The 21,625-nt window shown below is 49.3% G+C and overlaps 1 protein-coding gene across 2 annotated transcripts in view; it reads left to right on the top strand.

Annotated features, from left to right (window-relative positions):
* MLLT1 (MLLT1 super elongation complex subunit) overlaps positions 1 to 20,536 on the top strand; it is a 31,150-nt gene extending 10,614 nt beyond the window's left edge. The window contains exons 4-12 of one of the 2 annotated variants that reach the window (XM_038163921.1): positions 5,333 to 5,476; positions 6,977 to 7,102; positions 8,332 to 8,877; positions 13,024 to 13,111; positions 14,061 to 14,172; positions 15,335 to 15,434; positions 15,633 to 15,704; positions 17,082 to 17,153; positions 17,907 to 20,536. In XM_038163921.1, the coding sequence (XP_038019849.1) occupies positions 5,333 to 5,476; positions 6,977 to 7,102; positions 8,332 to 8,877; positions 13,024 to 13,111; positions 14,061 to 14,172; positions 15,335 to 15,434; positions 15,633 to 15,704; positions 17,082 to 17,153; positions 17,907 to 18,035 (1,389 nt within the window). In that variant the 3' untranslated portion in view covers positions 18,036 to 20,536. Of the gene's footprint in view, positions 1 to 5,332; positions 5,477 to 6,976; positions 7,103 to 8,331; positions 8,878 to 13,014; positions 13,112 to 14,060; positions 14,173 to 15,334; positions 15,435 to 15,632; positions 15,705 to 17,081; positions 17,154 to 17,906 lie in introns of both variants that reach the window. The other variant, XM_038163920.1, reaches the window with a different exon arrangement.
* The last annotated feature ends 1,089 nt before the right edge of the window (positions 20,537 to 21,625 follow it).

The raw sequence follows: 21,625 nt of genomic DNA, 5'->3' as shown, positions 1-21,625 counted from the left end.
CTCTGGGAAGGAGCAGCTTTACTAAGAACTGTTTTAATCAACTCCATCAGGGATTTTTTAACCAGCTTGGCATAAAATTGCCCATTGACTCTTTGTGTTGGAGGACTCCCTTTTTGTTATCCTTGGGTGTGTTTGGAGCGGCACACTCGATGCTCTTGGTGCCTTTTTGTCAGATGGGGAAGTGTCAGCAGAGTGTGAAAAAGGTGTAAGAGCCTGTTCTTATCCTCTGTGAACATTGCTGGCCTGTGTTTGTCCTTCTGCTGCAGTCCAGCTCCTCCATGAGTATTGCTTTCTCAGCGCTGGTATTTGAATTGCAGAATGGGAATTGTGAATATTGCAGTGAGCCTGGGCAGCTGGGGGCTCTGAGCAGCCCCAGCGCTCGTGGTCTCCTTTAACGCTGGCAGAGCCTTTGCTGCTGTAACTGATCCTGAAAAACAAATGGCAGGGGCTCAGCAGGTTGATTGATAAAGCTTTTGGAAGTCGAGTTGGCTAATGACAGCAGATCATTTGGACTGGAAATGTTAGTGTGCTATTTTTGTTTTGAAATCCTTTGTGTTCCTGTAACGAGGGCTGCTGTGAGTGGCTTCTGGTGCTCGAATCGATACAAACCCAGTACAACAAATGCATTGCTGTTTTTCTCCTGCTCTTCCCCTTCCCTCTCCCCCTCAATTTCAACAGTCTGGAGGCTTTTTTTTTTCATTGTTGTCTCCAAATAAATCTCTTCTAGTGGTACACGTTGTAATCTGGAGGCTGTAATACAGGTCTGGCTTTGGTATTCATTCCCTGTGACATTTTTTGCATCCTAATCAAATTAGATCAATCCTCCCCACAAAGCTAAAGGTCTAGTAGATTTTCATGTTATTCTGATATAAGGCAGATGATATTAATGCAACATGGATAAGATGTTGTATTAAAGTCTCTTTAAAGATGCTACCTCCTAATTTTAGTGCTAGAGATAAAAGCCTTCCAGGATTTACATAATGGATACATGGAACTTGGGCTTTTCCTATTAGTGAGAAGGAGATAAGCAAAGAAAGCAGAGAAATTCGTTTGATTTTTCCAGTGAGGTTCAAAAGAAAAAGATGCATATTTTACCCCTTCTGCAACCTTTGTAGAGGTGATGTAGCAAACAAATAGAGAAATATTGGAAAAGGGGAGAATTATTTGTGTCTCAGTAGGAACTCAGTGGAGATGTTGTAGGTGGGCTGCACATATGGCAGGGGAGGTGAAACAGGATCAGCTACAACTGGTGTCAGGACTGTGCCATCAGGAAGGGATTGGCCTGGGAAATACTCCTGGGGAAGGCTGGGGCGAGTGTTGGCCAGGGAAGTACTCCTGAGGGAGGCTGAGGAGCCAGTGTTTGCATGGGACATTTGATTTTACTGGAATTGCCATTTTGGGCAGGATGTGCACAGGTTTGAGGAGAGGAGGAGTAGCTTTAGCCTGTTGGAGTTTACTCAGTGTTGCTGAAGGTTGGGAAGGAGGAGTGAAAATTGTCCTTTTGTCTGCCCTTTGAGGCATTTTAAGTCTGTTGTGTACCATCTTCCTCCCCAAACCCACAGCAACTCCTTTTGTCCTGCTGCTGTTGTCCAGGATCTTTGCTTTTACCTTTTTCTGTCAGAAATTAGGATGGATGATTAATTTACCCATTCTTTTATCTGAGCAGGGCCAAACTCAGGGCTGTGTGTGTTTGAGTAGCCTTTCAGTGTGGCACATCCATAGGCACCTCCAGATGCTGAAAATACATATATTTATATTTTTATTTTTATTTTTATATATATATTTGCAGTGTGTGGCAAGGCTGTGTTTGCAAAGACAGAAGCTTTATCAGCCATGTCATATCATGTATTTATAAGAGTTTGTAGATTATTAAGTGCTTAGCTTGGGGTAGTGAGCAGATAAAGAGATGTATTTACACTAATCTATATTATTTATATTCAAATAATTATTGTACTCATTATATATATATAGATATAAAAAAAATATCAGGAAAATCTGATTTTCAAGCAAAGTAATAAACGTCTGATGGAGGAGAGTCCTAAATGCTTAACCCTGGAGAATTTCCCAAAAGATAAGGGTGATTCATGGATCCCTGAGTGGAACATAAGGCTGATTATTTCAAAATCTGAATATTGGGCTCTTCCCTTTCCAATGCCCTGTCTGGAAGCTGCTCCAGGACCAGTCAGACGGGTCGGACCAGCCTGGGAAGGGGTTTCATTTCTCCAGACGTTCCGGATAAATGCCTCTGTCAGGCTGGATCTATGGCAAAAGGGAAGTGGTGTTAGATGTTATAGTTATTGAATAACCATGAGCCTGCTTCCTTGGTGTGCTAGATTTTTGTAGATAATTTTGTTTTATGGCTTTCTAAAAGTGATTTATGAGCTTTATGCACACGCTACCAGTGAAATTCTTTTGATTTGTGTTAAGTGGCAAAGGGCACACCCTGCCTTAAAAACAAGACGAGGAAATTTTAACAAAAGACTTGAAAAAAATTCCTTCTCGTACCAAAAGTGCCAAAAGAACTTTAACCCATTACTTCAGAACTCAAAGGAAAAATAAAGCAGCTTCAGAGCTCATAACAGCTCAGTGGCAGGCGGCGCAGACAGGAAGCAGTAAAAATAAAACCTAATGTACCCAGCTCAGGAGATTGGAGGTGGAATGGAGGGATTCACTGGATGAAGGGAAGTTTACAGCAGCTGCAAATAAAAGCCCTGGCTTTGTGGTGCTCGCTTGGAGTTTACTTCTCTGGCATCCTGGGATTTAAGGGGCAGATGCAAAGTGAGGTTCTGAGGTGCCTTGCTGAGATATCCCTTCACCAGCTTAACCATTTCGTGGCCAAATCAGCCACTGAATTTGGATCTGAGCAATTCATACCTACCAGTTAGAAATGGACACGCTCCACCTTTTCTAAAGCTTTTCTTGGATGTAGGGCCCTTTAGAAAAGCTTATGGTCTTGGGAGCAGCAAAGTCTCTTCCCTTGTCAGTTGTTCTGTTTGACATCAGAAGGTGGAATTCTCTAAGAGCAAAGCTTGGCTTGTGTGTGTAGTTGCTGCTGAAGCAGGAGAACATGAAGGGTGTGTAGGATTGTCTGAACCAAAGTTTGTAGGGTGAGAAAGAACCTGCTGTGAGTTGCAGCAGGATGTGTGGATCCCAACATGTTATTGAGAAAGGCTTTGAAGTGTGGCACTGTGGACTCAGCGTGGCTTTTCATTTAAAGTTAGAGGATGGGTAGGTCTGGGTCAATTGAGAGAGATTTTCCTTGGGTTTCTCCCCCCCTTCTTCCCCTTGATGGTTGTTTGGGGGGAAGAACCTTGTAGGGAGGACCGGATGGATTAAGCTTTGGAGTGGCCTGAGCTGTAATCATTAGCTGGGCAGTGAGGGCAGTAAAGGAAAGAATGTTTATTTGCAGCTTTTTGCTTTGAGAGTTTTGTGGTGGTTCTTTTAGGAGAGCTGTAATCTCAGCTATTCACTGGGGGGGTGGGGGGCTCCTTATGGCCTGGGGGATACAAAGGAGGTTTTAATGATCAGGGCACTCTGCTGGGGCTCATTCCCAGGGCAGTTGTGATCTCTGAACTGGAGGAATATCCCATTAAAAAACTGCCTTAATTCTACAAAAATTCAACAGACACATGCTTGTGAAAAAGCACCAAAAATGGGATACCCGAGGTGAGAGGGAAAGGGATCTGCTGCCTCTCTCCTGCTTGGAAAGCAAATGGGCAAATGACAAAGCAGAGCTGGTAATGGGGTGGCAAAACATCTCCTGACCAAAGCCTGCGACTGCTGATGGAGCCACGATTATTTACTCTGCTGTAAACCAGGGAAAGCATTTTAGTAGCCATTATTAGGCCACATTTGGATTTCTATTCATCCTTCATTTCAGTTTATTAGGCTTTGAGGGACCCTGTGCAGCTGCTGTTTGAACTGCAGCAAGCGCACACGCAGAGCTCACTAATGATTCAGTTAATGAGAACGGGCATGGAAAACAGGCAAATGACAGGGCAGTGCATTTTGAGAGGATTTTTCTTTTTCCTCCCATGTATCTGTTTTAGTAAACTTCTTTCAGGGGCATGTGGATTCCTCAGGATTTACCCCAAAGAGGGTCTGAATACCTGGTGTGGGCAGCACGTTTATCTGAGACTCTCCTCTGTGTCTGTCGATGCCTGCCCCTGTCTGAGGGTGAGGATCCAAGACCTCAACTCCTAGATGAGCTCAGGGTGCTGATCTTGCTGTAAACCAGGTGCAGCTACCACCCTTTGCATCGTTAGAGCTGTATTTTGTCCGAGGAATGGCCTCTGCAGCAAACAGCAGGAACTGGGGTGGTCTGAAGCTGTTGCAACCTATTTTCAGCAAATCTAATGGCTGGGGCCGGGAGCCTGCAGTGCCTGTTCCCATCCAACAATGCCACTGCACCGGGAAATGGAGCTGCTGGAAGGGAATTCTGGAAAAGACTGCTGTGCAGCTGCTCGGTGCTGCACAGGGAACGAGGCACGTGGGATGCTTTGATGGAAATGCGCAGGGCACTGCCGGCCTTCCCAGCACAGCCTCTCTTGCCACAGTGAATTTCCAGCTTGGAAATGCAAACTGCAAGGAACACCAGGCGGTGTCCTGTCGATGTTTGTAATACGCGAGAAGAGTATTTGCAGTTTTGGGGGTGAGGGGAGGGAAAAAGGGGGGGATTTCTTCCATTCTGTGCTGCAAACGCAGCAGGTGGAACAGAGGCAGTGAGGCGCAGATGATCCCCCCACCGCTCATACAAACTCTGGATTGCTCGGGTGAAAGTGCCCTTGGAAAGTTCAAAAGCCTGGGATATCTTCCCATTCAGCCCCTGCAATATGCATATTGAAAAGGATTTTCCAAACCAAGCCATCCTTTTCCCATTGCCTTTAATCTTTTCTCGGAGCCCGCAGAGATCCTGCGAGTTCAGAAGTTGTTCCTTCTCTCAAAAAGGATTATGCTTTTCTTAATATTGATACTTAGAGTTGCTTCCCAAAGGAGATAGGATCTGAATTTTGGCGAAAACAGTAGCGCATAAAGCTCGTGAATCTGCTTTTCTGGGGAGACTTGAGCAGCTTTAAGCAGACAATTTTCAGTCAGAATCTGTGTCCATGCATTGCTTTTGCAATGAGAAGACTCATGCCCGAGTTCCTGATGAACAATGTTAACCTCAAGCACAAATAGTTTAATTTCCAGCTCTCTGATCTCATGGTGAAAAACTCCATGAGTGCAACACTTGGTGGTTTATTTGGGATTTTCAGGAGTGACTGTTCGCATCCCCAGACTCAGTGTGCTTGCCAAGCTTCTTCCAGTTTCCCAAAGCCTTTCTTGTTTTTAGGAGGAGCCCAAAAAGGTTTGTTTCACATATGACCTGTTCCTAAATCTGGAGGGGAACCCACCTGTGAACCACCTTCGTTGTGAGAAACTGACTTTCAACAACCCCACCAAGGAATTCAGGCGCAAACTCATCAGGGCTGGAGGGGTAAGTGCCCAATTTGGGATCCTGAAAGGACTGGGCTTGTTTTGCTCTGAGGTTTCTTTAAGGCCAGCGGGTTTTGAGCAGTTTTCTACATTCATTTCAAAGATGACCCAGCCAGTTTTGACTCGTGGTTATAGGGCTGCAGAACTTGCAGCAGAACAAATCTGTTGTTGGTGTGTGATTGGTGACACTTCTTTTGTCAATTTAAATGCGAGCATTAATATCAAAGCAGAAAACCCCTCTGGCAAGTGGGATCTGCTGTGGATGTTGCCTGGTGCCAGGAGCTGGGTCAGTACAGAAAAGCTCAAGGAAAGAGAAAGGTTTTCAAACCATTCCTTATTATTATTTTCTTAACTTAATGCTTCCTGGTCAATAAATGACCTCCAAACCTGGCATCAGCTACTTAGGGCTTAGATAATGAAAAAAAAAAATTAAAAATTGGACACTACAGAGTGAAAACCGATGTGGGAGGGGGAAATAGATGTTCTCTAGACGGCCCAGTGAAGTATGGGTTGCTGCAGGAGCTGAGCCCTTCCATCTGGGAAGGTAATGAGTAGTGACAGACTAAAGGATGATCCTCAGGTAACTGCAGGATCTGGGCAAATCAGTCCAAGCCACAAAGTGCAAGAAGTTTTTAATGAGCCAGAGGATGTCAAGGCCAGGTTGGACAGGGCTTGGAGCAACCTGGGATAGTGGGAGGTGTCCCTGCCTGTGGCAAGGCGTGGAATAAGATGAGCTTTAAGGCCCTTTCCAATCCAGATCACTCTGTGATTCCTGTTCCACTGTGTGCCAGTGCTTTCCTGTATTGGGCAGAGAGAGGAAGGTGCTCGTTTCAGCCTTAGGATGGCTGGAACATCATCTGCTCTCTAGGATTTTCACAGTATGGCATTTTAGTCCTTGTGTACTGATATGTTTCAGCTGTTAATCACTTTTGATGCCCTTTCTCCGGTGGCAGTTTTCCACAGAATTATCCTGTCACTGTAGGCAAGGTAAGAAAGGAATTGTTCCATGGAGCTCAGTGCTTGGTGTTAAGATTTTGTGAAGGGAAAGACCCAAGCTCTGTTTTTTTTTTTTTCCTTTTTTCCCTGAAACAGTGCATCCAGCTTCTCCTAAACCAAGGAAATGGTGGTTATTCCTTCCAGATTTCTCTCCCTACCCTTTTTCAGAGGAAGAGCATTTGCAGCAGAACACACAGTCCTTGTCCAGAGCTTTATTGCCTGCCTGTGCTCAGAATATTGGCATTCCCTTTGGGAAAGACACTCGATATTGCATTGCTGCCTTTCAGTTTTGTGGGTTTAATATGCTGTATTTGAGGAGTTGCCTTGAAACTGAGCATGCCATAGACAATATCTTTTTATGGCCTTTAAGCAGGCGAGGAAAAAAACATTGAAAAGATGAATAATAGTGTGTTAATTGAGCAAGTGGCTTAACATAATCATGTGTTAATAGTTAATAGTCCATGAGACTTGGTGCAGACATAATTTCCCTCCTCTTTATTCCCAGGTAATGGTGATGCCAGAAGGAGCAGAGACTGTTTCAAGGCCGAGTCCCGATTATCCGATGCTGCCCACGATACCTCTCTCTGCCTTCTCTGATCCCAAGAAGACCAAGCCCTCCCATGGGTCAAAGGTCAGTGCAGCACATGTTTGGGTCAGCCTGAGGTGAGGGAGTCTTTCAGGCCAGGCTGCTGAGAGCTTGTTCAGCAGCTGTTCCTGGCTGCTGCTAATTCTGAACCTCCTTGTACTCTGCAGTTCAGTAGTTAATGGTCTGGAACTTCCCAGCCTCTAGCAGGCTTTTTTATGATCTGATAGACTTCTCTCCAGGGAAGTTTTGAAAAGAAAATTAAATGTGCCAGACTGGGAATTTTTGGTGAATCGTATCGTCCTTAAAGGCAGATGAAATCCGTTCTGATTGTTCTGGTTGTGTCCCTGGTGCTGAGGATGGGTTCTGGGGCTCTCTCACTGCCTGCCATGCCCAGCTGCACTCTCAGGCCCTGCACCTCTTGGCAGGAAGGCTGAGTGGAAAGTCAGCCCTTCCTCTGTCCTCAGGGCAGTGCTGGACAGAACATCAAGCACGCTTCACTTGGTCCAACGGGTGCTTTCCAGACTGGATGTTTGTGTCCAGCAGTAGCCAGGTCCTGAGACTTCCAGAGAACCTCAAGTTTTTTCTTTTTTTTTCCCATATGTACTGAAGTTATTTTTGTATAATCCTACATGGCAGAAACAATCCCCAAGCAATGTGTTTTGGAGCAGATTACATGCGCTGTATCAGCCTGAACAGTCACAGGTATTAACAACAATTCATTTCCCAGTGCAATTCAATTCTGATAGCCATGTTCTTCAGGGCTCTAAACACTCTGGCACTTCAGTTATGCCTTCTGATGTTATGAAACAGAGTGAAGATGACTTACCTGTTACCGGCTGATTTAATTTTGGTTAGGAATTAAGCACTGGAAAACACAGCAGAGAAATAAAGAGCTCTGAGGTGAGCTCTGGTGAAAATTGCCAGTTGCTAAAGAGACGACGTTCTCCTGCTTCCCTTCCTCTAGGGTGCCCTGAGAGGTGCATCTGTGTTTGCAATCAGGTTAGACCTGAATTAAACATCTCTAGATGTTTCTAGGCCTTTGACAGAGCCTGGAAAGGAGCAGAACACGTTTCATCCTTTCCTAAATGTTGAAATGCCCACTGCCAGTGTGTGTGCAGCAGCTTGAGGGAAGTGTGGATGTTTACCTGGGCACGTGGGGGTGGATTTCTGCACGGAACAAACGCTGCCGTGTGATTTATGAGGATGTGTTTTATCATTCTGTGCAGAGCTGCAGTTTCATACCCAGCTTGCATGTTTCTGTTGCTGAATTTTAGGATGCAAACAAGGAAAGTAGCAAAGCATCCAAGCCACATAAAGTAACCAAGGAGCACAGGGAGAGGCCCAGGAAAGACTCTGAAAGCAAAAACTCCTCCAAAGACCTTGAGAGAGAACAGAACAAGCCTTTGAAGGACTCCTCCAGAAAACCAACTGAGAACAAACTGCCTAAGGAGGAGAAGGCACCTCCAAAAGCTGCTTTCAAGGAACCAAAACTGGCCGTGAAGGAGACCAAACTGGAGAACACCTCTCCAAAGGGGGGGCCACAGCCGGAGTTAAAGTCTTCCAGCAAGAGGCCCTCCAATGTGGAGTCACCAAAGCCTAGTGCCAAAAAACAAAAAAAGAGTAGCTCCAAAGGGGTAAAGAATATCCTGGGGACATCTCCCAGAACCTCGTCTTCCTCGTATCCAGAGAAGAAACAAACCAAGGAGAAGATGAATGCCAAAGTGGAAAAGGTAAAATCTGAGAGCGAGGCCAAGGAGATCAAAAAGCCTGTGGAAATGGAGGAGTCCAACTCAGAGGATGAAACTTCTTTCAAGTCAGAGGTGAGTAGGGATTTATTCTTTACCAGAGTGTGGAAGGATGATGTTAAATCCCTGCCTGGAAACGATGTTAAAAATAATCTCTCAGAGAAGATAGAACAGCAGATTGGTAAATGCTTAGGCTGGGTTGCATCTTGAATAAAATTCTTCTTTGAAACTCCAGTCATTATTAAATGTTCCTCCTGCGTGGTTTAGCTCCTGTTTCAGATACAAACTTAGTGAGATTTATCTGCAGGCAGTTACCTAAAAGTCAGATTTTAAGGTTATGGTCCCTCATTTATCCCTTGCAGTGGCATCTACAGAGCTACAAGAGGTGCAGAGACACTTTCTGCCTGCTCATGATGGCAGTGTTTTAGAATGTGATCTTATGTCAGAAAAGAAGGAAATCATCTCAGTTTTGGTAATGAAAAAAACCCGGTATTAAAATGTAAATAAAGCCCCTCTTCCTGCTGTGGCCTGTAAGAAATGTGCCATTGGCTGAAGCTCAAAATACAACCACATGCACTAAATCTAAATAAGTTGTGTTGTGAAACATAAAACAAATTATGTTCTTGTACTACTATTTTTAAAAGCTGTCTAAATATTTTTTTCCTTTTTACAACTGAGAACATTCTTCATCCTCTGTTTTCTAAAAAGTGTTTTCCAGAAGAAGGCAAAAAAATGCAAGAAGGAACAGACAAATCCAAACTCTTGCTGCTTTTCACTTGTATATTTGTTATAAAGGAGCCATTTATCTTGCAGTAGGGTTCACAGGATAATGTCATGGGAATTCTGGACCTGATTCCTCCTGACCACTTTAAGAAAGGTTTATTTTATTAAGATTAATTTTCTAGGGACAGTTTGTATTACGATTTAATCAGCACTGTGATACAACAAATATTGATGTGTTTGTCGGGGAGGGCTTTTTCCTGCAGGACTCCCAGTAGAAGAGTTTATTGAGCAAGTGTTAATTCCACTCTGCTGAGAAGTCACATCCCTGGCAGTGCCCAAGGCCAGGCTGGATGGGGCTTGGAGCAGCCTGGGACAGTGGAAGGTGTCCCTGCCATGGCAGGGGGTGGCACTGGATGGGCTTTAAGGTCGCTTCCCACCCAAGCCATTCTGGGATTTTATAACTTTACTTCCCAGATGGATAAATTTTCACATCAGGCGTTAAGAAGAGGCAGTTCTCCTCTCCTTTTAGCCTTTTACCAGAGTGCAGTAGTGCTCAGCAAGCCCCACATTTCAGTTCCAGCTGTAGAGCCCTCCCTGCAAACCTGTGACTGTGCAGATCCTCGAGTGTCCTTCGTTGTCCCCGAGGTGTCCCCGTCCCCTCTGGTCCCAGCAGCGTGAGCTGATGGTGCTGCCAGGCTGTCCCTGGAACCACAGCCTGTGACACTGGGGCTCAGCATCTGCAGCCTGTCCTGCCCAGGGTCCTCACTGGCCCAGCTCCTGTCGGGTGCTGGGGACACTCCGTGTGACAGACAGGGAGCGGTGGCAGCCGAGGCTCCTGTGAACCTGAGCCCCAGCTCCTGAACCCGTCCCAAGGGCTGTAATACCATTTTTTGACACATTTTCCCTCACAGCTGCAGAGTGCCCCGGCAGCAGCACCCGGGCTCTGGGTCCCCTGCACCCTGGGGATGTCCCTGCTCCCAGCTCTGCTGTTGCTGCCCCAGGGTTTCTGCTGGCGCTGCTGTGTGTGGGGCCGGGGGGAGCCACATCACTGAGGTGAGGGAGCAGCTGGGGTGGACCAGGGCCTGGAAACGCTTCAGTCAGCTCTGCTGCTGCAGCCAGGGATTGTGCAACAGCTCCGGGCTGCAGCTCCGCCTGGCTCCCAGCTGACTCTCTGCAGGCTGCTGTGGAGAGGAGTGGCCCTGCTCCCGTTTGTGCTCCTGGCCTGGGAGCTCAGAGGGGGACGCTGCAGAGTTTCTCCTGCTGGAAAATTCTTGGCCTTTATTCTTTTGAGGATTTAAACTTTTTCTTCCTTCCCCCACCAAGGCCAGTTCCCTGATCTGGCCCCAAGCTTGGCTGCGTCAGTGCTGACAAAAGGGAGAGGCAGGGATGGGAGGCAGTGTTGCTTTTTGCTGTGGTCACATCCCAGTGACAGTCACTGAGCACACAGAGCGTGTCCATCTGCATCCTCCTCTGGCTCAAAGAGCTGATGGTGCTAATGGCAAAAGGAGAAATGGGGTATCTCCAACAGCTGCTGCTCAGCTCCTATTAAGTTAATTTTAAGAGATCTTTAAGGAATTTTAAGGGAAGACGTGCAGGTTATCAGGAATGAGGGATGTAGGATTGCAGCTGTGGGTCAGATGCAAGAGCTGTGCTCTGTTAGCTTGAAAATATTCATAAAATCCCACCATGGTTTGGGTTGGAAGGGCCCTTAACTATCATTCAGTTTTATCCCCTGCCATGGCAGGGACACCTCCCACTGTCCCAGGCTGCTCCAAGCCCCATCCAGCCTGGCCTTGGGCACTGCCAGGGATCCAGGGGCAGCCCCAGCTGCTCTGGGCACCCTGTTCTCTCTGCTCTCCACTTCCATGTTGGAATTTCCCTAAAGAGCCAGGGCTGCTGCAATGTGCCAGTAGACCTGATACTGCAATCGTTAAATTATTCTCCTTTGCTCCTGAACCCTTCCCAAGGGCTGTAATACCATTTTTTGACACACTTTCCCTCTTCTTACAGTAAAATAATTAAAGTCTTGCCAGTACTTGGTTGACAGCATGGCCAGCAGGACCAGAGCAGGGATTGTGCCTCTTTGTGCCTGTCGCAAGGTTTTTGTAGCATTAACCCTTCCTGTGTCAAATTATTTATCAGTGGGTATGTGTGATTCTTCAGCATCAGGAGTAAGTGGATTCCTAGGAATGAAACAGTGAAACTGAACTGCTGATTTCCAGGGAATTACTTTTAAAAAGGAAAGATATTACAGTACTTCGAGAATCTTTAAACTAGAACCCGCCCGAGCACCAAAAAACCCATTTTAAGGGATTTTAGGAGCTGCTGGGGACAGAGGGAGTTGCTGTGGCCTCTTCTGCCCTCTGGCGGTTCCCAAGGCGATTGCAGGTGATTGCTGCCAGTCTCGGATCTACCATTGAAATTTCCCTGTCTTACCCAAATGTCCTTCCTGGATGCTGCTTTACAAGCAGCTCATTTCGCTCACTCTCACTGCATTTCTGCTATTTCTGCCTAGGGCTGACACACGAGTCAGGGTCACAAGGGTTGAGTTGGTCTCTGTTATATTTTCACAGATAAATGGAGCCAGCACAGTGGATCACTCAAACTGGTGTAGAAACAACTGGGTTTATTATATAATAATAATAATTTAGAATTAATTTTGGAGTTATGTGAGCTAGTTAGGACAGACATCTCCATGTCTGTGAGGAAGGGGGTAGAGAACTGGGATTGTTCATTGGAGAAGTGTTGGGGTGACCTCATCGTGTCCTTCCAGTGCCTGAAGGAGCCTGCAGGGAAGATAAACTGATGATAAGGGATGGAGGGACAGGACCCAGGGAATGGCTCCCAGTGCCAGAGGGCAGGGCTGGATGGGATCTTGGGCAGGAATTGTTCCCTGGCAGGGTGGGCAGGCCCTGGCACAGGGTGCCCAGAGCAGCTGGGGCTGCCCCTGGATCCCTGGCAGTGCCCAGGGCCAGGCTGGAGGGGCTTGGAGTGAACTGGGACAGTGGTTTGGATTAAACCATCTTTAAGGCCCTTTCCAACCCTAACCACTCCTTGACTCTGTGATTCCATGATCAGTCTGAGGTTCAAGGGAACCTTGGTGGGTACAAGAAATACACTTTTTGAGAGGTTTGGGTAGTTGTGGGTTCTGTGCTGCTCACCTGTCACACTTCAAAGTAAGGGTTTTCATTTAAATGTTTTTCAGATGCTCCATATCATCATCTGGGGGGTTTGAACCTCGTGGTGTGAAGGGGGTTTGATGTGAGTCCTTGATGTTTCTCCCAGGAGTGCTGAGCTATATCCTGCCAGACTTCCCTAAATGTTGTTTTTATTCACCTCTCATTTTGGTTTTTCTGTAACCCCAATAACTGTGTTCAGTGATGGGTGATGCTGTAGAGTGCTCAGATGCTCCTGCCTCACAGTGCTTTGTGCTCTTGTTTTCTGGATTAGAAAGATTAAGATTCTTTTTCTTTTGTTTTCCTTTTATGGGGGGTTAAGTCTGTCCAGTCCAGCCCTTCCAACTCCAGCTCCAGCTCCGACTCCAGCTCTGACTCTGATTTCGAGCCATCTCAGAACCACAGTCAAGGTGTGTTGCAAGAACAGTTTGTTAAAACCTTCCTTGTGTAACCTTAAAATGCTCAAGAGAATTAAATGTGCTTTTCCAGCACTATAGAAATACAGTTTCTTGCATGCAGCCATGTGTTGGAGTTGTGATGCTTCAGCAAGAAAAGGCAATAACGTTATAACATCATGAACAAGTATTTTTCTTCTCTTGGCAGCTAATTTATGAGTAGGGAATCCCTCTGGATTTGGTTCTTCCCCTTTTGGCTTTGGTTTCTGCCTCAGTTTATAAATGCGTTGCTGCTGCCTGATCTGTAGAATCACCAGAACAGTTCTCCTCCAATCTCATCTATGTTTTATTAAAAATTATAAATGTGCCATTCATCACTTTGCCAGTGTGTAACAGCTCCTTTCTCAGATCCTCCACTGATAACCCAGGGAGGGAAACTGGCAACAGTAAATGTTCCAAGTGCAGCAAATGCTGTGCTGCTCCTGTCTCCAGTGACATTTAAATCATCCCCACAGGCATGAAAAATGTCCTTTTGTTCTCGTTTGGGAAGGGAGGCTTTGGGAGGAGAGGGAGTTGTAAAGTTTGTCAGCTCTGCTTTAGCTCTGAGCCTGCACAGGGTGTCCTTTGCCAGTCCCATCTCTTGGGGCTCAGGACATGGCTGGGTTTGGCTGCACAGGGTGTCCTTTGCCAGTCCCATCTCACAGGGAGTCAGGACATGGCTGGGTTTGGCTGCACAGGGTGTCCTTTGCCAGTCCCATCTCCCGGGGCTCAGGACATGGCTGGGTTTGGCTGCACAGGGTGTCCTTTGCCAGTCCCATCTCCCAGGGCTCAGGACATGGCTGGGTTTGGCTGCACAGGGTGTCCTTTGCCAGTCCCATCTCACAGGTCAGGACGTGGCTGGGCTTGGCTGGGTGGAGCTGTGCTGCTTGTGTCCTGGTGCTGAATTCCCCCTGCATCTGCCCAGGCCCCCTGCGCTCCATGGTGGAGGATCTGCAGTCGGAGGAGTCGGATGATGACGACAGCTCCTCGGGAGAGGAGGCAGCGGTGAAAGCAAACCCCGTCAGCCGGGATTCCAGGTGGTAACAACTCCAGAGCAGGGTGGTTTGGGTGGCTCTTTGCCCTCTGCATTTGGCATTTTAGGGTGCTCTCCTTTTGGAGGGAGGAATCAAAGGGCCGAGGCTCTGTGTGGGGGGGAGGAAGGGCAGATGTGGGGGGTCACTCAGCGCAGGGTGGGGACACAGGTGGTGACAGCGGGGTTGGCTGAAGAGCACCAAGAGGAGAAGGCACTGGGAGGTGCTGAGCTGAGCTGGCAGGTGTCAGTGACTGAGCCCCTTCAGTCACCTAATTGTGACCCTCAGATCTGTGCAGAGCTGCTGGAGTGTGACACCTTTGATCGCAGAGCTTAGGGGGCTGTGGGGCCAGGCAGTGTGTGCTGCTCTGCCTGCCTGGGACTGCCAGGGCTCAGGAGTCGCTCTCTGCCCTCCCTGTGTTGGCTGCTCCACTCTCTGGACTCACTGACAGCTGTTTCCTGCTGCATGCCCTGGAAGGAGTTGAGCTTCCCCTTCTTCCCTCAGGAAATGCTGTTACTGCCCAAACCTGGAGTCTCAGTGAATATTTGAGCCCCAATGCCTGGCCCAGAGAGCAGCTGCACATTGGAAATGCTGGTGGTGGTTACCAAAACAAGCAAATATCCATTATTGCAGTTGTCATCATCAAGGAAACAATAACGGAGGGACTTCGGAGGGTATTTTTGTAAACCTTTAGGGGATAACCAGTTTAGTTCACCACAGGTAGGATACCTGCCCTGTCTAGGGCCAAGGAGAATGAAAATAAATAGGAAGTCTTAGAGGTTACACCAGCAGCAACACTAAATGCATTTTTTGCCTGTGGAGGTGTCAGTGAGCCTCTCATGCAGGGGCTTTGTAACACTGGGAGGAATTCCTGAACAGCTGCTGCTTGTGAAGTGAGTTGCTGCTTTGTTGTTCTAGGGGACTTGTGTATGCCAGAGTTGAACTGCTGCCTGTAATGTGTCACCTAAAGCTCCCCGCTCTGGGAGTGCAGGTGACATCAGCTGGGAAAAAAAGGGACTCTTGGAATCTGCAGTGACCCATTCTCCCAGCCAGAGCAGTAGTCTGTGATAAAAACGAGACTTTCACTCAGCTCTGTGTGGCTCAGCTGGCAGCTGGGGATGAGTTTGCTGCTGCTGGTGATGCTCATTCTGTGCTGGTGGTTTTTCAGACTGAGCCTCAGTGACAGTGACAGTGACAACAGCGCCGACTCGTGCCCGCCCAGCCGGGAGCCACCTCCTGGCCAGAAGCTGCCCCCAGCAAACAACAAGGTATGAAATCCCTGCTTCCCACCTCCCCTGCTCCCTGCCTTGCAAATTCTTACTTGCACCACATTGTCCCTGTTCCTGTCCTCAGCTGACAGGTGATTCCTCCCTTTGCAGCTCTCTGGTGTGACACCCCCATGGGTCTGAAACCCCCGTGTTTCCTGAGCTAATTTTGGTCCTGTTGTTGGTTTCTTTTCCCCTCAGGCATCTGGAAGGAAAAGCCCAGAGTCTTGTAACAAGCCAGAGAAGATCCTGAAGAAGGGAACGTACGACAAGGTGTGTCCTGTGGAGAGGGATGTTTCACCAGGGCCTGGAGGGACAGGACCCAGGGAATGGCTCCCAGTGCCAGAGGGCAGGGCTGGATGGGATCTTGGGCAGGAATTGCTCCCTGGCAGGGTGGGCAGGCCCTGGCACAGGGTGCCCAGAGCAGCTGGGGCTGCCCCTGGATCCCTGGCAGTGCCCAAGGCCAGGCAGGACAGGGCTTGGAGCAGCCTGGGACAGTGGAAGGTGTCCCTGCCATGGCAGGGGGCGCTGGATGGGCTTTGAGGTCCCTCCAACCCAAACCATCCCAGGATTCTGATTAAGGAGCTGAGCTTCACGGGATGGTTGGTCCTCACTGTGCACAAAACCACCTGAATCAGCCCAGCCTGTTCGTTGTTCTGTCTCAGCAGGGTAAAAGCTTGAGTTTAACAAAAAGCAGATGTTGAAAGGACAGGTTCTGGAGAGTGACACTGAGGAAATTGTGTACATTAAATAGCTGAAGCCCCAGGTGGTGTTCATAGGCAAAATGCTGAAATTGTTGTATTTGTTTGCCCTTTGTCTGAACCAATGGCCTGGTCACTGCTGCAGTGCTGGGGCACTTCATTAAAAGACAGGTTCATCTGGTTTTGATCTTATAAATTAAAGATTATTTGATGCTCTGCTTTGCAGGTTTAGTTGGAACCTTTGTGTGTTCAATGAAATTCCCTCCTTCCTTGCCTCCAGGGAGGGCAGAGCAGTGTCCATTCTGTGATTCACTGATTCTGTGAATCAGTTTTGCTGATACAGACCTGGTGCTGGCTGCCTAGAAAAACCTAAAATGAGGAAAAAAAAACCAAACCACTCTTCCTAACTACAATCAACATGTTGGGCCTGTGAGCAATCCTTCATTTCCTGTTGTGGTTTAGGTGAAACTGCCTGGGAATGCAGTGCACACCAAGAACTTTTCCTTACCTAGATGCAGACCATTGCCCAGACCATTGCTGGGGTTTTGGTCACTGGTGCATGTGCTGTTTTCAGGTAATTTGGAGTTAATTAGGATAACCCACTGATGAGGAGCTCACGCTGAGGGCCATCAAGGTGAACCTCACCTCACTGAGGTCCTTAAAGGTTCTGCCCAGTTCTTGGAGCTGGTTACAGTTGTGGGTATCATTAAATTAAAGAAAATAAAGGCCTTCAGAGCACTTGAATTTAAGGGAAGACCTCGGTGCCCCAGTACTTGAGAAGGAGGAGGAGGAGGCAGTAAAAAAGTAGGGAAAACTTGGGAATGTCTGAAGGGGCTTCAAGTTCTTCTGATCCTCACTGGGGAGGTCCCTTTGGCAGCCTTGAGACACTCCACTGTCCCTGTTTGTGTCACTGTCCCTGTTTGTGTCACTGTCCCTGTTTGTGTTGCAGGCCTACACGGACGAGCTGGTGGAGCTCCACAGGCGGCTCATGGCACTACGGGAGCGCAACGTGCTCCAGCAGGTACTGACCTTGTCCCTGCTGTCCCTGCTGTCCCTGCTGTCCCTGCTGTCCCTGGGATCTGCGTGTCCAGGGGCTCAGCCAGGCCCTTCCACGGAGGTTCTGCTTTGCTTTGAAAGCAAAAATACGGAGGGAAAAATAAAATCAGCCGTGCATGCTATGTTCTTGTTGGAAATGGTGCAAGAGTGTGGTGTGGGCATCTTCCCTCAGCCATCCTGGGGGCAATCCGAGTTGGGATCTCCTGCTCGGACTGACAGCTTCCTCCTGGGGGCAGGCACAGGGCCAGGGGCTGAGCTCTGCTCTGGGACAGGGACAGGAGGCCAGCAAGGGCTGCAGCTGTGCCAGGGCTTGCCATGGAGCTCAGGGAAAGGTTCTTCCCCCCGAGGCTGCTGGGCACTGCCCAGGCTCCCCAGGGAATGCTCCCGGCCCCAAGGCTGCCAGAGCTCCAGGAGCGTTTGGACAGCGCTACCAGGGGGGCTCAGGGTGGGGTTGTTGGGGTGCCTGTGCAGGGACAGGGGCTGGGCTGATCATCCCCAGGGGTCCCTCCCAGCTCAGGATATTGTGTTATTTTATGATTAAAAGGAAACCTGGTCCCACATCACTGTCCAGACTGAGCTAGGCAGGCAGGCAGGAGGAGCTGGTTTGCGTTCTTGGGAGAGGATTCACTTCCTGCTGTGAGCCCCTCCAAGGGGTGGCAAAGCCTGGACGGGCTCCGTACCCTCTGTGCTGTACTTATGTCCATCCCCCTGTCTCCAGATCGTGAATCTCATTGAGGAAACCGGGCATTTCAACGTCACCAACACAACCTTTGACTTTGACCTCTTCTCCCTGGATGAGACGACCGTCCGCAAGCTGCAGAGCTACCTGGAGGCCGTGGCCACATGACGCTGGGCCTGGGAAGCTGGCTCTGCTCTTCAACCAGAGATCCCCTCCATCGGTACCAGGAAACCACCCCACGGAACTAGGCCTTCTTATCCTCCTGCCTCACCCGAAGAAGCACTGCCTTAGAGAACAGCCATGCTCTAGGAATGCTCAGCCAGCTGCACTTTTCTTGTAGGCTTCAAACCAGCGCCCGCCTTGCTGAGCCTGTGCCCCGGCTTCGTGGGCCAGGCCCCGAGCAGAGCGGGCGTGCTGCACTTAGGCTGCACAGCGCGACCTTTTTGGTTTCCCTTCGAGCAACTGTGTTTCAAGAGCACATTTTCCAGGCATCTCTGAGCTCTGAAGAAGCGTGGATGCTGTTCCCTTCCCCTGGAGCTCGGGACCAGCCCGTGGAGAGCTCCGGAGCCAGAGCCCTCCCGCTCTGCCCGCGCCGTGTGGGTGACATCGGCTTTGACAGAGCTGGCCAGGACGCTGGGGACACAGGAGGCTCCCCGGGCTCCTGCTGGTCTGCTGCAGAGGAGAGGGGCTGCATTCCAGCTCCATTCCAGCTGGGATCACCCACTGGCTTGGTGACCTGGCTCCCGGTGGGGACAGGACCCTCAGCTCTCTGCAGTGACACTCTGCTCGGTGAGGAGGCCTCTGGAACCTGCTGTCTCCTGCTGGGGTTTGGAGATGTCTTGTTTGTTCATCTGAGCTCCTAAACAAAGTCCCACTCCTTTCAGTCTGCTTTAACTGTAATAGGACTCCAAAACTGTAAGCTGTATATTTTATATATATATATATTATATATATGTATGTACTGTATGTATAAGAAGGGCCTAGTTGGGTCTTATGATCTTAAGGGTGTGTTTTTCTGTTGTTTTTTATGGCTCTGGCAGGGGAAGGCGCTTAATAAGATTTGACTCGTTTGTTCAATGCCTCTTGTGGACAATTTGTAGTGTAAGGAAGCTGGACAGCAACCTCCAGGCATCCCGTGCTCCAGGAGGGGCTCACCCGTCGTCTTTCCATTCGTCAGTGTTTGATAACTTTGCCAAAACACGTGATTGGTTTTGTTCTGTGTTCTCAAAGAGGAATCTCCTTACAGTGGCCCCTATAGTAGTGGCTGTACTTCGGGAAAACCAAAACAAGGGAGAACTTAAATCTTTGGACACGCCTGGGAGACGCTGATGTAAAACACGAAGCGGAGCTGGGTTTGTTCCCTCCTCCCTCTCCCGCCCCGCTGCCTGCGCAGGAAAAGGCAGGAAACAGAAACACTAATGCAGCCCCTTCCCAGATTTCTAGTTCAACTAGGATTGACCTCCAGGTGGGCAGGGGCGAATCCCAGCGCCTGCCTCCAAGCTGCGTTACGCTCCCGGTCCCTAAATCCAGTGTTTGCCCAGGAATTGCTGGCTTTTCCCAGGCCTGTGGAAGCTTTTGCCAAACGGGGCGTGGGGGCAGCGGTGCTGGGGAGCCCCTGTGCTCGGGGAGGGTTGCGCCGCTCCGGGTTTGCTGTCCCTTGTTTTGGGTTCCCCCTTTCTTTATCATGGAAATGTTGCAACTAATCAACTGAAGTGGCAATATGATGATAAGCTTGTTTGAGTTGGGTCATGTTGACCCGATTCCCATTAATTTTGTCCTTGTACCACCTTTCATGTGTCGTGTGTGTGTGTATATATATATATATATGTGTGTGTGTATATATATATATATATATATATATATATGGAAGTTCAAGCTCATGCCGGGTGCAAACCCTGTCACTCCAGGGATCTCAGCTGTTTTCTTTCTTGCTGGACGATGCCAGGGCTGGATAGAAAGGCCACAGAAGGTGGAGGGCAGGGGCAGAGGGGGAGGTGGCAGCAGGACACCCACGCTGGAGGTCACACTCTGTGCGTGGGCACTGCGAGCTCCTCGTGTTTTCTGTGGGGCTGTGCCAGGGGGAGGCAGCTCTGTGCCCGCTCTGGGCGCCCTGGGCTGGTGCCACTGTCCCATCCCCAGAGCAGCGGGGGTGGCCGGGCTGAGGCCCAGCTCCCTCCAAGGCTTTGCTGCCCACTCCTCCCACAGCTCCAGCCCCAGCACTTCCAGACTGTCACTGAGCTGCTCCTCAAGGGACTGGAGGTGCCACCCCCATCCTGCCCCTGGCACACCCCGTGCTCGCAGCTCCCAGCCGGTCCCAGTACACCTGAGGGAGGCTGCTCCTGAGCCTGCCGTGGCATCGTCCTGTCCTGGAAGTGACTTTGTTGGTAAGTCTGCTGAGCATTGATAGGGATTTTGTTTGGTTTTTATAAGAAGTATTTTACACATGGATTTTTTTAGACTGTTTATAATCCCCCTGAAACCCCGAGGTAGGATTGTTCCCCAGCAATAGTTCCTCTCCGTTGTGTGCACATGCTGATTTGTTACTAAAAGGTTTTTGCAAGTACTTAGTTGTTCTACAGAGTTGATGTTTTTTGGGGTATGTGGTAGCGTCGGGGAGCACGGGGGGGCGACTGCAGACAAAGAATGGTCACATTTGGGCCTCATCTTGTGTCCCCTTGCAGTTCCCTGTGTAGATTCCCTCTAGGCTGGCTGAACGCTGTTCTGAACATGCCGTGTACAGGTTTTTGTGGATAAAGTGTTTGTTCTTGTGTCACTCTTGAGAGCATGGATGGATTATTGTACTCTAGCAAGGAGGGGGCAGTGCTGCTGTGGGCATTGCTTCAGGTCCTCGAGGATGTGTAGTAGCTTGCGTTGTTAAAAAAAGGAAGAAAAAAAAAAAAAGAATCCCAAATTGACTTGTAGCCATAAGGGTTTTTCCAAGGAAAATGGACAGGACTCTGCTCCTTTTCCGTGTCCTTTGTGGTGGTGCTGCTGGCACAGACAGGTGCTGGCGGCCCGAGGGCTTCCCGAGTTGGAATCGTGTGGGAGGTGGGGTCAGGATTCAGCTCCTCCATCCTCCAGGAGGAGCGGGAGCGTTTCCCTGGCTCTGCTCTGCCACGTGTTAAGCCTTGAGGCTTGGATTGCTGACATTGCTGTTACAAAGTTTAATAAAGACAGGAAAGGGAGGAAGGCTGGCAGCAAAGCCCCGCGTTGGGGCCGCGCAGGGAGCGAGGCCGGCCGAGGTCAGGCTGGATCCGTGGAAGTGCAATGACTCTGCCACCTGTGGGATCGTGGGCTGCGGTGGGAGCATCAGAACGAGCCGAGCAATTGATGCAACAATCCAGAAGCAGTTTATTTTTTGTCAGATCTTGGACCGTGTTTGATGGTGAGAGAGGTTGAAACGTCCCTCCCGGAGGGGCCTCTCCAGGAGCAGAGCCCGGAGTGGCTCCAGCTCCAGGTTTCCATTGGGGATGTGCTGGGGCCGGCTCTGCTCGCAGGAGGCTCCTCCTCTGGTGGTGCTGTGGCTGCCCTGGTGCCCGGGGACAGGTGTCCATCGGGTGTCCATCGGGTGTCCATCGGGTGTCCATCAGGTGTCCATCTGGTGTCCCTCCGGTGTCCATCCGGTGTCCATCCGGTGTCCCCCTGGTGTCCATCGGGTGTCCATCCGGTGTCCCTTGGGTGTCCCTTGGGTGTCCATCGGGTGTCCCTCCGGTGTCCATCCGGTGTCCCCCTGGTGTCCATCCGGTGTCCATCCGGTG

This window comes from Motacilla alba, chromosome 28 (assembly GCF_015832195.1).
Source record: "Motacilla alba alba isolate MOTALB_02 chromosome 28, Motacilla_alba_V1.0_pri, whole genome shotgun sequence".
NCBI classification, from domain to species: domain Eukaryota; kingdom Metazoa; phylum Chordata; class Aves; order Passeriformes; family Motacillidae; genus Motacilla; species Motacilla alba.
The sequence above is the reverse complement of the archived record's forward strand: the minus strand, read 5'-3'. Positions and strand labels throughout refer to the sequence as shown.